The 16,604-nt window shown below is 42.2% G+C and overlaps 1 protein-coding gene across 6 annotated transcripts in view; it reads left to right on the forward strand.

Moving 5' to 3' along the window:
- NTRK2 (neurotrophic receptor tyrosine kinase 2) overlaps window positions 1-16,604 on the forward strand; it is a 368,220-nt gene that overhangs the window by 261,257 nt on the left and 90,359 nt on the right. For all 6 annotated transcript variants that reach the window (XM_050761174.1, XM_050761177.1, XM_050761175.1 and 3 more), the window contains one exon: window positions 12,471-12,601. In XM_050761174.1, coding sequence (XP_050617131.1) covers window positions 12,471-12,601 — 131 coding nt within the window. The remainder of the gene's footprint in view (window positions 1-12,470; window positions 12,602-16,604) is intronic.

Below are 16,604 nucleotides of genomic sequence, written 5' to 3' on the forward strand. Positions count from 1 at the left end.
CTTCACTGAAAGCCCAGCGTATGCTTGGGTCAGTGGCATCCTGCCATCCTGGAAATGTCGCAATTCATTGTGTCCAACAATGTTCTCTTTCCAACCAGCACTTCAAGTTCTGCTCAGCTTACTAGAGAGAGTTCAAAGGGCACGTCTTCCAACCCCAAACCCTGTGCTCAAAGGATTTGTTTCTTCTAATACCCTTAACCCAGTATTTTTTACATGTGTTATGGCAGTTTTTACATTCTGCCTTTTGCAACTTTATTTGTATACTTATCTCATCTCTCTGTTAGACTCTTCATCTTTTGAGCAAAAGAATCATGTTCTATAGGGAGAGACTGTGGGCTTTGAAGCAATTCTGGCATGCCTTGCCCATTTTCCGGCTGCATGACTTTGGGCACCTTCCTTAACGTCTTCAACACCCAGTTGCTGCATCCCCAAAATGGGGACAGTGAGGTCTCTCCTGAGGCCCATCAAGATGTTTGAATCAGAAAATGCATACACAATGCTTAACACATGCCCGGCACACAGCTAATGTGCAGTTAGCAACCACTGACTTCGCCTTCCTCTTATTCATCCTTGAGTCTTCCACAGCAACAAACACGGTTCTTTTTCCCTTAGATGATTAAATAGTAAATGAAGGAGTGGGGGAAAGTAGGTTGGTTTGAAAGATTTTGGAAGTATCGCAAAATCCTTTCGGGAAAATAGATATTAACACTACCTTTTAAAACAAAAGTTCTCAAATAAGCATATTAAAGAGGAAATAGCACAGGACTCTGCTTTGCATATTAACCGAACAGAAAACCATCCAGAGATGGAAGCCATTTGGGATGCCTCCAAAAATCTTGCCTGTGACCCTCCGCCTTTCAGACATTGGCCATGTATCAGCGGTTGTGAGTTCTGCTGAGCCTCTGCCTTCTATGGAATTGGGGTAGAGTCTACAGCTGAGGAGAGCAGTCTGGGAAGCTTGCGTGGAGTTCTGGACCTCACAAAATGCCCACCAGCCTCTTAATAGGTTGGGCACTCGCTCCTTCCTCTGTTCAGAGCTTTCCACATTAAAAACTCCAGTCTGGTTTTGTAAAGTTGGCCCCGATGACTCCACGGAGCCTTTCTGAGTTGCCCAGCTGCAGAACATTTTGCTTGTCTCTGTTATGGCTGTTTATCACATTCTGATTGCGTTATTGTCATTGATCTATTTCTCTTACCTATTCCTGTGCCCTTGTTAGAGTATGTGCACAGAGAAGATACTCCATGTGTTTATGTAAAAATAAAACGTTAATTCATTAAGATACAGGTCAGGGAAGCCCCTGAATAACCACTGGTGTGATTTTTTTAAATTTATCCCCACCAAAAACAAAAGATTTCTTCCACAATGGGAACATTCCTTCAGAGGTTCATTGGTAAAAGCCAACTTACTTAAAGAAGTCAATTAGAAAACTATGGTAGCAGCCTGGTGTGGTGGTTCATGCCTGTAATCCCAGCACTTTGGAAGGCCGAGGCGGGCAGATCACTTGAGGTCAGGAGTTGGAGACCAGCCTGGCCAACATGGCGAAATCCCATCACTACTAAAAATACAAAATTAGCTGGGCATGGTGGCACACACCTAAAAAAAATCCCAGTTATTTGGGAGGTTGAGCCCGGGAGGCAGAGGTTGCAGTGAACAGAGATCACGCCACTGCACTCCAGCCTGGGTGACAGCGTGAGTGAGACTCAATCTCAGAAACAACAACAACAGGGCCAGGCGCGGTGGCTCACTCCTGTAATCCCAGCACTTTGGGAGGTTGAGACGGGTGGATCACAAGGTCAGGAGTTCGAGATCAGCCTGGCCACTATGGTGAAACCCTGACTCTACTAAAATCCCAGCTACTCAGGAGACTGAGGCGGGAAAATTGCTTGAACCCAGGAGGCGGAGGTTGCAGTGAGCTGAGATCATGCCACTACACTCCAGCCTGGGTGACAAAGCGAGACTCTGTCTCAAAACAAAAACAAAAACAAAAAACACACACAAACAAACAAAAAAACTGTAGTAGCTACTAGTTTAAATTGTTGAAGGAAGAAAAGTTTTTGTAGGGAGGGCACAGGAGTGAAGGATACCAGGGATAAAACAGACACCAGCAAAGAGACCTCAGTGGAGGTTTATGGCTGGCATGGTGGCACGCACCGTATCCCCAGCTACTTGGGAGACTGAGGTGGGAGGATTGCTTGAATCCAGGAGGTTGAGGCTGCAGTGAACTGTGATCATGCCACTGCACTGCACTCTAGCCTGTATGATAGAGTGAGACCCTGTCTCAAAAAAAAAAAAAAAAAAAAAAAAAAGAAAGAAAGAAAGAATAAATAAAGAAGGTTTATGCACACAGTGTGGGAGGTACAAGGGAGAAAGCATGAGGCTTTGAGAGCAGGAAGAACTTTAGGGCACAGGGACACAGAGTCAGAGATAAGACTGTCTGGCCCACCTGCCAGGATTTTGTACAATCACGCTGCATAATGATTCTTGAAAATACAAACATTGCCGGGACTGACTGACAAGTATTGTTCCAGCGGGGAGAGCTGTCAGGGCAAATCAATCCAATTCTACCACATGCCAGTGTGTAGAACAGATATAATTTTGGCTGTTCGGGGATGTCAAAGCGAAGGATGTACCGTATGTGTATTTTGAAATGTGGTGTTCTTTTTAGTCTAACAGCTTGAAAGATTTCTGGGGCTTTCCCCCCTTGGCTTTTTTCTAGAAGTTTTGGGAATTTAACTCCAAATAATTCCATTGCTTTTATCTGCTATAACGTGCAGGTTAAATTAAGCCTTTCTCCCTCCACTCCTACGGACACTTGCTGTCATTTGGGGTAGTAGACATTAGTCTAGTGAGGAAAGGGCCATTTACTGGCATTGGATGTTGCATGAGGCATCTCTAGGTCCCTGGTGCCCTCCCAGAAATGTAAAGTTGATTTGCAGCAGTCTATCTAGTTGATCACTGCACCAAATAAATGCAAGGCTAAACAGAGAGGCTTAGGATGGCTCGTGTGTCTTGGCCCCTTGGAAATCTCTGAAGGTCCACTTGTTCCTTCAGTGACCCAGTGCTATGAGGGCCTGAGGCCCTCAGAAGTTAGCTCACTGAAAATCTCTTCTCTGTTCAGAACTTTTCTGCATCCCCGCCACCCCCACCCCACTGCCCTCTCTGCACCTTCCCTGGGACTCTCTCCCAGCAGTTCTCTCCTCTGCCGCCTTCTCTTCTCTTCTTCTTCTTCTTCTTCTTCTTTTTTTTTTTTTTTTTTTTTTTGAGCTATTTTATTTCTGACCCTCAACTATTCCTCTTAACTTACAAATACTATCAAACCTCAAAATGGTCCCTAAACCCCATGTGCTGGAGCCATGGTGCTGTCTCTAGATGGACCTGTCTGCCCCTGCACCCTCCGCCCCTCTCCAGTCTCCCACAGACTCGGCCTCCATTCTCCAGTCCTGGCTTCCATTTTCTCACTTCCCATTCAGGATACCACCCAGGGCAGGCTGCCTCTGTTGTCTTCATGGCCATGGTCCGTGGCCCTCTCCTGCCTCTGATTAGTTCATTTTTGTCTTGTTCTCTGCGTTTCCCTGATTTTCCTCATAGTCATTCTCCAAGGATTCGTTTTTGGTGACATCCTCTGTGACCTTTGGGGTCGCAGACCTGATTGCAGCTTCTGTGGCTAGAGACAGCACCTCCCACAAGCGTCTTGTTGAGCTGTGGACCTTTGACGGGCAAAAGGCCGGAGAGGAGAGATGGATGAGGGACGGGATGGAGCCCGCTCTCAGCTCTGTACCAGCCTCTGTGAGGGCAAGTTCTAGTGCTATGCCCTAACTGGCTTCCTTGCTTCCAGTTTTAGTCCAGCCAGATGAATCTCTCTAAAGACTTGCCCTGATCACTTCTTACCATGCTCAAAGATCTTCAACAGCTCCCCAGGCCTCACATTTATAATGTAAAATCATGGACTCATGGCTGTGGAGTGTGTGAGCTGGGGCAGACCTAAAATGCCATGTAGCCCAAACTCCCCTATTTAACAATGAGGAAGGGGAGGCACAGAGAAGGAAGTCATATTTATTAGTGCCAGAACTTTTTTTTTTTTTTTTGAGACGGAGTCTCGCTCTGTCGCCCAGGCTGGAGTGCAGTGGCGCGATCTGGGCTCACTGCAAGCTCCGCCTCCCGGGTTCACGCCATTCTCCTGCCTCAGCCTCCCGAGTAGCTGGAACTGCAGGCGCCTGCCACCTCGCCTGGCTAGCTTTTTGTATTTTTTTAGTAGAGACGGGGGTTTCACCGTGTTAGCTAGGATGGTCTCGATCTCCTGGCCTAGTGATCCGCCCATCTCGGCCTCCCAAAGTGCTGGGATTACAGGCTTGAGCCACCGCGCCCGGCCTATTAGTGCCAGAACTTGTCTAAACTACTTAGTGAGATATTCAAAGCCCTCCATAATCCAGTCTCTTTCTTTCCTTCCTTCCTTCCTTCCTTCCGTCCGTCCGTCCGTCCTTCCCCTCTCTCTCTCTTTCTTCCTTTCCTTCCTTCTTTCTTTCTTTTTTGAGATGGAGTTTTGCTGGAGTGCAATGATGCAATCTCGGCTCACTGCAACCTCTGCCTCCCGGGTTCAAGTGATTTTCCTCCCTCAGCCTCCCAAGTAGCTGGGATTACAGGCATGTGCCACCACACCTGGCTAATTTTGAATATTTAGTAAAGATGGGGTTTCTCCATGTTGGTCAGGCTGGTCTTGAACTCCTGACCTCAGGTGATCCGCCCACCTCGGCCTCCCAAAGTGCTGGGATTACAGGTGTGAGCCACTGCACCTGGCCCAGTTTCTTTCTTTTTTTTTATGGCATGTTGTCTGCTGTTCCTCTTTAGCTAAAACCAAGATAAATCACTCTTTCCTAAATCCACTCTGGACTTTTCTTTCTCCTCATCCTGGTTCTTTCTCTTCTCCCCACTTAAGTGTTCTCTTCCTCACCATTTTTTTTCCTCTTGTTCGATTACTCATCTATTTTTACATGTTCGTGTTATTATTTGTTCATAAAATAGTTTTGGTTGTCTCATGTATTCCAGGCTCAGCAGTGGATTAGGGGAAATTACACCTATTTGTCAACTCCATGCCCAAAGCATTCTTGAGCATGCTTGTAGGTGTTTATTTTAATGCCATTATGATAAGAGCTGTGGACTCCTTGTACAATGCCTTGGCTGAAGATAGCTTTTGTGTCATGTGATCTCTGTCATGAGAACTATTTTTAGGAAACTTACTTCTTACTCTGGAGACATTTTTGAGGACATTGATCATTGTGCCTATCAACATCCCTTGTGTAAAATATTTGATACGTTCCTTTAAAAACAAACTGCCATGAAGAATCTTATGTCCCAGAAGGGATCCCTGTGTTCTTATTTATGAGTAGCCAAAATTTTGTAAATTATTGTGTTTTCTTTTTGGCTTCTTCTGCCTGCCAGCAAGCTTATGATCAAATTATGACTTAAGTTTAATAACCATTGCGGACCCTAGAGTCTGCATACTTGCATTTCTACTTAACGCCTTGTCTTAACTTCCTATTTTATGTCTCTTGACTTCAGTTATTATTAAAGTTTCTGTTTTTCTTTGTGTCATTTACAGTACCTAAAATATTTTGTGAATGGAGCAAAGATGTAAGTAAATGGCATGAAAGATATATGTACATTGGTTTTTCTGCCCTTTAGGTTATAAGGTCCTTGAAGACAGGGATTATTTTACTCTTCTCTTTTTCTAGGCCCTAGAAAAATACCGACACACTTTTAGTAGGTGAATAGTAAAAGTTTATTGAACTAAATTGATAGAAATAGACTCCTGACTCCCTAGAGAGGCGCAGCTGAACTCATACGCTCTCTCTTTCACTTTGTTTTTTGTAAGAAGGCCAAGACAAGGGATGTTGTAGTGGAAAAAATTCAAACTCTGCTTGTTACTAATTGTACAATCTCATATGAGTTATTTAGCTAATCCAATCCTCCTCTTTTTTTCCTTAGTTGGAAAATGGAGGTAATAATACCCTTCCAGATTGCTATGCCAAATGATAAGTCTTGTAAGTCTCTCAGCACATTCTCTGGCCCATAATAGCAATCATCACAAGTTAGGCACCCTTTTCCCTCCCTATTTCCTCATTTCATTGGAAATAGTACTTGGGAAAGGATAAGTAGTGAATTGCTCTATGGCCACAAGTAAGTCAATTAACTGAGGTGTCATCTGTAAAATAAGTGTGGCTATTGACCTCATTCAGAGGGATAAGAAATTAATTGATGATAATGCACATTGGGAATTTTTGCTGAGAAGTGCTTCAGAGTGGCTCAGTCTTGTTACATGCTCTATTTCATCCTTAATATTATTTATGAGTATTTAGCCTTTTCTTGTTCTGGTGTGTTTTATGTCTGTGGTCTTAATTGCATTTATTTTTTAATTTAGTACCAACTTGTATCTTAATAAAAATGTATGTGAAACTTTAAAACATAGTTTCTGTCTTTCACACAAATTTGTTTTTATAAGGTGGATGATTTTACCTGATTCACTATGCTGCTAAAACATCAAGATATTTGGAAAATCATTTTTGTTAATTTTATTTTATATCATGTTCAAGCATTTTTTGAAGTATTTAATGTTTACATTCTGCTTTTAACATTCATATTTTATATTTATCAGTAGTTTTCTAATGAAATTGTTTATTATGAGATGTTTAACTCATTTCAGATGATAAACATGAGTGTTTCAAGTATTTCCAGTAGAAAAGATATTAACTAAATGAAACGCCCGTTTTCATTTTAATGTCAGGAAACCCTCTCTGTCTTCGGTACCACTCAGGGTCCTGTATTTCAGAGTCCAAGGGTTGCTCTTCTGAGAGGGAGGGAACCTGAATCCTAGCTCGGTCACCTTCTAGCTGTGTGGCCCCAGGAAAGTCGTGTCACTGTGCCAAGCCTCACTGATCTGTCAAACTCGAGGGAGCCAGTCTCAGTGATCTTTAAGTTCTCTTCCTAGCTCAATATTGAGTCCTGGGAGATGGAACTGCTGAAGGCAGGCTCTGCATTTAGGACCACAGGGAAACTGAGAGAGAGAATTTCGGGAACTCCAGTACAGAACATTATCTTCTAGAGTATATTACTTTTAATCTTTCTCCTGAAAACTTTAAGATCTCTCTCTTTTTAACTGCAGGTTGCTTTGTCCTTGGCCTATATCAGATACTGAATAAATGTCTCTGTTGAAAGTCCATATGTTTAGTGGAATATGTCCACTGGACCAACAGTATCTGTGAAACTCCATTATTGAGGAAATGGGAAAGACACATTTCCTATCTGAGACCTTAAATGAATAAAGTTATATTTATTTTTTATTAGTTTTAGATTTCATAGCAATGGGTATAGACGTGGAGTAATACTTTATCTATTGCCTGTGTGTATATATAGAATATGTACTTCTGGGAGGAATCTATACCAGAAATTTGATTTAAGCAATCTGAAACCACAGGCATCTATGTCAACTGCCAAAGACACATTGCGACACAATGCATTTTTCAGGACTCTAATGTGATACTAACACAAAGCCGGAAGTCAGTTCACTTCTGGTACTCATGGGACAAATGACCAAGGGCACCACATTTCCATTCTGAAAAATTCTGTCAGTGACAGGGTTGCCCAGACAGGGTGCCAATCACATGAGTTTGGTGGTGTATTTCCTACAGCTCCTATTTGATTCCTCCTTTTCCTGTAGCAGGGTGAATTTTAAGAAGAAATTTTTCTATAAAACTTTTTTTTTTTTTTTTTAATTAGTGATTGTTTTTATTTTTCCTTCAAATCTAGGAAGTCATTCATGGTAGAGTTTGGACTTCTTTTTTTTTTTTTAATTTGAGACAGAGTCTCATTCTGTTCTGTCCCCAGGCTGGAGTACAGTGGCATGCATATCCCTGCTCACTGCAAACTCTGTCTCCCAGATTCAAACAATTCTCCTGCCTCAGTCTCCCAGGTAGCTGTGATTACAGGTGCGTGCCACCACACCCATTTAATTTTTGTGGTTTTAATAGAGACAGGGTTTCACCACGTTGGCCAGCTGGTCTCAAACTCCTGACCTCAAGTGATCTGCCCACCTCAGCCTCCCAAAGTGCTGGGATTACAGACGTCAGCCACCACACCACCCAGCCTCTTATTTATTTCTTGTTACAGTTGTTTATGTTGGGTTTAAGGTGATTTTGCTCAAGTCTCCAAAGTTATGAGCAATGAATTGGCTGACCACAGAGAAAGGAAGCATGTGAGAATTTTGCATGCTTATATGATATTTATCGCGGAATCCTTAGGCATGCTTCACTCAGGATATTTTGTGTAAAGCAAATCAAAAATGTCCATAGAGCCCTTCAAGACAGTGATATTCAAAGTCTTAGACCACAGTGAGATAGGAGTTTGACCAGAATGTGAACTAGGGCATTGCTTCCTTCATTACTAAAGTCTTACTCTCAGGAAAAGTTAGCCTAATGTCACATAGTCAGCCAAATGAAACCTTTGGATGTCTGGCCTGTTAGCTCCGCTGTTGAAAGGTGCAGGAGAAATGGCAGCCCAGTGTTGTTACAGCTTAGGCAGGTTACTGAGCCTTTCTGAGCTCGGGCCCTGAGAAGGAAGGCACTGGTAAGGTGGAGAGGGAAAATGTGGGCCCAGAGCTCAGTGGGTGAGAGGAGCAACCGAGGTGTCAGCAGAGGTGGTGCAGGCTAATGCCTCCCTAAAACAGAAGCTTCAAGACAGCTGGGGCTCTCGCGGGAGGGAGAGGGAGTAAAGGATCAGAAATCAGGTGTGCAGGCCCTAAAGTACCAGGGGATGAGAGATAGAGATGGCATCCAGTTGAGAGGCTTGGGCATCCTTGGCACATTGCCGAGGTTTTACTTAAATCAGGGAGGTAAAGAGATGTTTAAGAAGAGTTGAGGAAGTAAGGAGCTTGTGGAGTCACAGGCAGTGAGCTCAGAGTACACCGTGGGAGAGTGTCCAGGGGAGCTGAAGAGGCATGAGCGAGCCACATTGGGAGGATAGTGTCTGGATAACCAGGGACTTCCTGTGGTGTTGTAGGGAAATGGAAAATGGGCAAATTGGGATGAGTTTTCATACCTTCTTAGAGGAGAATGGGAAGATGTTCTTAGCTCAATGATGTGAAAGTTTCAGATTAGATGTTCTTCCCACTCCTGCCATCTCAGAGAATTGAGCTACTTTATCACCTACGTATTTAAAAGAGTTGACCTCAATTAACTCAAATAACATAGTCAAGTACTATTTTTCTGTCACTATTATTATTAAACATATTTTTTCACAGATATTTATAAAGCACCAGTTGTATGCACAGCACTGTGAGGACCTGTCAGGAATACAAATACAGAATTGTTACCTGTGCCCCTAAGTAGCTCAGTCTTATAAAACAGAAATTTGGCCAGGTGCGGTGGCTCATGCCTGTAATCCCAGCACTTTGGGAGGCTGAGGTGGGTGGAGCACGAGGTCAGGAGTTTGAGATCAGCCTGGCCAATATGGTGAAACCCCGACTCTACTAAAAATACAAAAAAAATTAGCTGGGCGTGGTGGCGCACACCTGTAGTCCCAGCTATTCGGGATGCTGAGGCAGAAGAATCCCTTGAACCTGGGAGGCAGAGGTTGCAGTGAGCCGAGATTGTGCCACTGCACTCCAGCCTGGGTGACAGAGCAAGATTCTGTCTCAAAAAAAAGAGAAAGAAATTTATTCCATTTACAGATAATACACTGGCAAAAGGACACTGCTCAGATATCAGTGCCCCAAATCGTACCAAAGCAGATAAATGCAAATATAGTAGCCCATTTCCTAAAGAAAAGATGCACATTTCCTACTTTCAAGGTCAACATGGGAAAACCGCTTTAATCAATTTTAGTTTTGGAAATGATGAAATTGTGGCTTTGACCTTAAAAACTTATTTTCCACCAAAATTTTCTCCTGCTTGGACTATGAAAAGACAGAAGGTATGTAATCAAATGCAAAAAAAAAAAAAAAAAAAGTTAAATAGTTGCCTTGCTCTGTGTTAAAGTGAGAACTAAATCAAGTGGGAATTTAATTCCCAATGAACATGTGACAACCAGGGAGTTAAATATTAGATTTAAATAGGGCAGCTAATTATCTGCAAGAATTACATTTGTGTCTTTATATGGGCACTCTCCCTAATGAACACATTTCTCTCCTCTTCAATTCAGGCGTTGCCACTGGAGCATGAGAAATTAATATACGTTCTTATATTCATCAATATTGTTGCTCATAAAAAGACCTTTTGATTTTTATCACCCTGAGTTCCCAGAGGTTCACAGAGGCATTCACAGCTCTGAACCACATGAATTATCAAGGGGAAAAAAAAATCCTATTAAATCAAAATCTTAATTACCACTTGCATTTTCTATAAAGTTGTGTCCAAAAAGAAACTGAGCAGGCTATCCATCAACATGGAATGGATGAATAAACGGCGGTATCGTCCTTCCATAGAATCTTATACAGTGGTATGAGGGAAATAATTCCTGCTACACACACAATACAACCCAATCTCAAGGACACTGTTGAGAGGGATGCAAGACCTGCAACAATTCGTACTGTATAACTCCGTTTAACGTAGGTTCGAAAACAGGTGAAGCTGAACAAGCTCTTGTTAGAGATGTAGCACTGGTAACAAACTTACAAGGGAAATGATTAAGACAAAATTCAAGAGGATAGTTATCTGTGGGAGATAAGTAAGAATGTAGGTACAATCAGGAAAGAACACATTGGTGCTTCGAAGTTACTGGTGATATTCTATTTCTTAAATGGGATGGTGGGTTCATAGGTATCCATTTTATTATTATTATTTACTGCAGTTGAATTTAAACTGCAGAGATATGGTTTATATTTTCTTATAATGCAGTTCACAATCAACTAAATTTGAAAAATGTTATCAAATTACACCTCAGTACTATATCTCTACTTTGAGTTGCACGAGGCATCAGGAGATATTTAGGGCTTGCTCTTAACCTTGGGAGCTTACAGATGTGATATAATTGGGGGATACATCAGAATACAATCAAGCCATGATAGAATGTCAGTTCAGAGAAAGAGGTCGTTGGTGGTCAAAGTGGTCCTGGAAAGCTCTATGAGAGAATAAGAATTTGAACGGGGCCTTGAAGGATGAACTAAGCAGAGAGGAAGCCTGGCAATTGTTTTTATGTTTTTCTCTATTTCTCTTATAAATCAAATCTCTGCTCATGCAATTTACAATTGAAAATAGACTTTGTAAAGTAGAAGAAAAGACATGAACTCTGGAATCAGACAGATTTGGGTCCAAATCCCAATTCCATTCCCAGACTGTGAATCTTGGAAATTCCTGCAGACTGTTTTCCCACTTGTAAAATGCGGAGAGGATTCTGTCACGGGATTGTGAGAATGACATGAGAGAATATAGTTGACCACACATTCCAAGCTCTAGAGGGCATCACAGTCTCTTTTTAATGCACCACCATTCAGCAACAAGGAGTTCAGAAAACAATACCAGCCAAGACCCGGTGGAACTCCCATGCTAAGGGACTCAGCATTTAATGTGCTGAGTGAGGAGGCACAGCTCGCATGTACTTCTGTCCTCTGCAGGGTGCCCTTGTGGGCCTCTCCTCCATGACCCGTGTCCTTTGGTGTGCTCCTTCTCTGGTTTCCACCTTGCAGCCAATGAGTTTCTGAGGGCCCTTAACTGCCTCCTGCCTTGTGCACCAAGAGCGTGTATGGATGAATGACTTGAGCCATCGCTGCTCCGGACTATAGGGAGGAACATTCTCTTGTCCTGGGATTCATCTGTTTTTGTCTCTTCTTGGCCTTGGAGAGCCAAGACTGAGCCATGATTTTAAAACAAGGCTAAGGATGCTAGTCTTTAGTGCAGACGTCTAGATGTTTCTGATCCAAACGAAGGAAGTCAGTGAGGCCCAGCCGTGTTTTAGCCCACTCCGCCAGAAGGCTAAAACTGAGGTGAGGCCAAAACCTTAATTAACAATGCACAGATCTTGCATTTTCCTTTTGTTTCCTCTGACTCTATCTCCCTTAGGAATCTGAGATGGCTTAACCAGGAATTCAGGATTGCTAGCTATCTCTCTGCTTTGCCCCACTGGACACACTACTAACAAATATATGCAAAGCATCTGGCTTATAAGAAGCCTGCCATTAATGTGAATTTCTCATTCTCCCCTTTTTTAGTCTATAAAGGTTATCAAGGATATCTTGCAGTCAGCAACTAGGTATCTACTTTAGTTTTATCAGAAACAATAATTGAGTTCTGGAGAATAAGGTGATGAAACCTCCTCCCAGCCATTTGGGGTGGACTGTGAAGATGGACACCCAGCCTTTTTGGTTCACTGTGCAGAGGAGAGACTCTTGGGCCTGGAAGCTCAGGTACAGGCCACCAACTCCTCACCTGCTGCCTTCACCTCCGTGTGCTTCAATTCCAATTTCCATTCTGTCTTTGTTTTGCAGTTGTTCAGCACATCAAGCGACATAACATTGTTCTGAAAAGGGAGCTAGGCGAAGGAGCCTTTGGAAAAGTGTTCCTAGCTGAATGCTATAACCTCTGTCCTGAGCAGGACAAGATCTTGGTGGCAGTGAAGGTAAGAGAACATTCCAGAATGTCTCATTAACCATGATCACACTTATGTGTGGAAATTTAACTCCATTTTATTATATTTTGGTGGCCAATGCAGGAGCAAATCGTTCCTGCTATGGTGGATGTGTCCAAATTCCTTTAAACTAAATGGACAGTCGAAAGGACATTTGGGGCACATCCAACTGTCAGAGGTTCTTCTCAGGGCCCACTGACAAATCTGCAGGCTGTGAGGAGCTCTGAGTACTCTTCCAAGTCCATACTAACTGAATTTTGGATGGAAGTCAGTGGGGCCAAAGATAATTTGACCAGCTGAGTCCTGAAGACTCACATGTCTCTCCTCAAATTGTTCGGCGCTTGTGCCAAGCTCAGCTGAAGCTTGTGTCAGGTTTACGGTTCTGGAAGGAAGGATTGTGGACTTCACTTCCCCTGTCAGCCTCTGTGCCACTCAATTCTCTACCTTGACCCTCCCAGATGCGTACAAATCTCCAGGGTTTTATATAGCACAGGCATGATTTCATCCAGGGCTGGATGGCATCTCCTGTGAAATTCACCACCCACGGAGACTTGGTGGTTTTACTAAAACAAGGAAGACCAAAAGTCGTCCATCACAGTCATGTCCTCCCAAACTCAAAAAGGAGTCTTGGTCTCAAATAAGATAAGCATTGTGATTGAAAGGCATACAGTTTCCACTGAGCTCTCTAAAACACAAGAATTAACAAAAATAGCACAAAAGGCTTCAGGTATTTTGCGTATTTTTTTTCAAAATTTTTTTTAACTCACCAAAATAATGAGTTATATATATATATATATTAAAAAAACACTTAAAAGAGGCATATATTTATAAAATGAATTATGTTCTAAATGAATATGGACATGGCTAATGTAATAAAATATAAGTTCTTGACTTAATATAAGATGATTGAATTTTTTGCTGTGTTTTATTTCTGCCAAACAGGAAGCATTTTTACAAATGGCATTTATTTATTAGTTATAACCAGGACAACTTTTCATTTTAGAAAATCAGGAGTCTATTCCGTTACTGTTATACTTAACATTAAAATGTTTCAGTACATACATAATGGGCAACTGAGAAATAAAATTATTCTTGGAGTCATCCAGCAGACTAAATGGTTTCTATTAAAGTTTATCCAAATAGAAAAACTGTACATTTGCTTTCTTTGTCATCAAAAACAACTAACCAAGGTGGCACGATACTCCTAAACTCTCAGAGAAGACTCCTAAACTCTGCACTTTGGGGTGAATAAAGAACAGACCTTCCTAGGAATGATAAATGTAAACATTTTTCAAATAAACATCATCTTCCCAAGATGGGCAAATGGAGCGGGAGAGAGAGAGAGGAGAGAGGAGAGGAAGGAGATCCTAGAGAGATGTGCGGTTGAATGGAGTAGAAGGTGGCAAAGTGAGAATCTTGCAGTCATTCTGGAGATGTTTAATTCTTGCTTTTGCTATTACTTCCTCTTTTCTTTTACTTACTCAAAAAGTTTTGTTTGTCATTGTTTAGCACAAAATGTTCAGAACATTTGGCAGTGTTAAATCTGCAGTCTCTGTTTTCTTCTTACTGTATCTTTTTTCCCCCTTTTGGTTGAATGAGACCAAAAGGTAGCTCTATTTTTGTAAATTTATAGTTGGATCACATGTTAGAGTTGGAAGAATCTTTGGGAACATCTAATCCTAGGCTAGCCATGTATTATAGACAAGAAACTTAAGACCCTGGTTTCATGTTCTGGGCCCACATTTTGTACTGCCACCCAGGAAGCCAAGTCAGACCTTCAGACTCTGCATTCACTTCCTGGTGTCACAAGATGGACTCTTTGAATGTAAAGAAATCCTGGGAGACTAGGGAATCCTAGATGAGAGTGTAGAAATAGCTGAGAAACCTCAGGAAGATATAGAGGCAACAGATTTCTCAGTGGATATGGCCTTTCATCTTACCACTTCTTGCCCTGTGCCTACTTCTCTGTACTTCTTGCAATACCTTTAACGAGAGTGTGTTGTGTAGCTGAATCCAAGGCACCCTCAGCTTATGTGTTACATTTCCTTCAAAACATATGCTCAAACAGGACTTCAGGGCTTGGACAACTAACAGTGAGGGGTCAGCTGGTGACAGTGATGTTTAGCCTGGTACCTGGGTTGGCGTTAAAAGATATCTTATGCCATTTCACTTTCCTGCCCACGGCATGCTTCTGTTTGGGCATATGTCCCATTACCACTGTCAGTGAGGCCCCTCTCTGGTTTGTATCCCAGTCACATTCCTAGTTCCACCTCTGAACCAGACCTAGGGCCTAGGCTTCACATACATCCTGGCTTTGCCAAGTATTTGCAAAGTAATGGCCTATGATGAGTGTTTCTTTAATCAGCACTGCTTTTAAAAAAGGAAAAACGGGATTTGATTCTTTGTTAAATCCCAACTCTTCTCTTTGCTAGTTTCATTCTTGTTGAAATTCAAATGAAACTATCATCTATCATCTCAGATAAGGAAGACAAAGTGCCTGCAGACTAAAAATTCATTCTAACTTCATGGTCACAAACCTAAGAAGTTTCATGTCAGTGACCTTACATGTGAATTTTTTTTTTTTTTGAAATGGGAGGTTTTGCTTATGTTTGCTAGAGTAATTTCGAGCTTCAAAGAGGATGTTTATTTCAACTCTCTGGGATTCAGAGGCTGCAGACACGTAAGGGACTGGCTGGACCTTCCACAAGCTCCAGGGTGAATTGGATCAGAATAACCCATGGACTTTTCACAGAGCTGTCACTCGCCAGCCTGACCTGCTCATTTTTAGGGCTTTAGGCCTATTGAAAGTGTATTCAAAGACTATCCAAAGGAGTCTGGGAAGAAAATGTCTATGGTTCAGCCCTGACCACAATGAAGGGATTTTTTAAAGGAAAGAAACCAACTGAATGCAGCTGCCGGGGACTGCACAGCTTCTCACCTCTGTGGAGTGACTGCCGGGCTTGCTCCTCTTCCATTGGAGACACCCAGGGATGTTTGACAGCCTTTCTGCTGTTGCTTAGCAACCCCTGCAGCATTGATTATGCATGCTAAGAAATAGCAGCTATTGTCCTTTTTCCTTCTCTAGAAGGAGCTGACTCTGGTGTGAAATCGAAGGCTTTCTATTCAGATTGACAGATGTCAGATTCCTGTAAATTCTGGTGTTCATGATTTAAGAGCTTGAGGGATCCATAGGAAGAGATTTAGGGTAGAAGTGATCCTAAGGCATGTGCATGACACTGGAGGGCACACAGAGCTGAGCATCCTCTCCCATCAGAGTATCTGCTTGTTTGGATCCAACCGGATTGTCCCTTTCCTGATATTTTTGGATGATCTTTATTTTTTTAGTGAAATGGATCTATCAACCATTTTTTCCCCTTTGCACTGAGTTATAATAAAAGAACCCATAGAGAGGAGGAGAAGCAGAGAAACCAGTCTTTGATCAAACTGAGTTACTTTACCTTTAAGTAAGTCAATTGCCAAGGAAACGCTTCATCGCAGTTTCCCTGCATTAACTGTGGATGCATTAGCTATTTTTGGCTCCATCCAACCTGTATTTCCAAAGCTGCAAGTCCTATAACATTTCCTTGTACTATGAATCCACACTGATTTTTGCTTTTTAAATATATCCACAAGTGTGCGTTGTGGGATTCATGGTCTCTCCTCCCCTCCCCACTAACTCAGGTGTATTTCTAGAAACATAAAATGCTGAATAGGAGAGAGACCTTAGAAGTCACATATATAACCCAAGCCTCATGTTTTATGGATGAGAAAACTGAGACTCAAGGAAGTCGAGTGACTTCCCCAAGGTGTAAGTTAAAGTGAGTCAGAGGTGTTGCACAGGAAGAAGACTTGGCAAGATAAAAAATGGTAAAATTTGACTTCAGCAAGCACTTTCATTGGAATCTGACTTAGGATTTTTGCTTTTCATGTTCCTGAATTCTTTCTTGTCAGCAGAGAAAATGATGATGTTTTTCTCCACCAAGAGTTTGGAAAA

Source organism: Macaca thibetana, chromosome 15 (assembly GCF_024542745.1).
Source record: "Macaca thibetana thibetana isolate TM-01 chromosome 15, ASM2454274v1, whole genome shotgun sequence".
Classification (NCBI taxonomy): Eukaryota; Metazoa; Chordata; class Mammalia; order Primates; family Cercopithecidae; genus Macaca; species Macaca thibetana.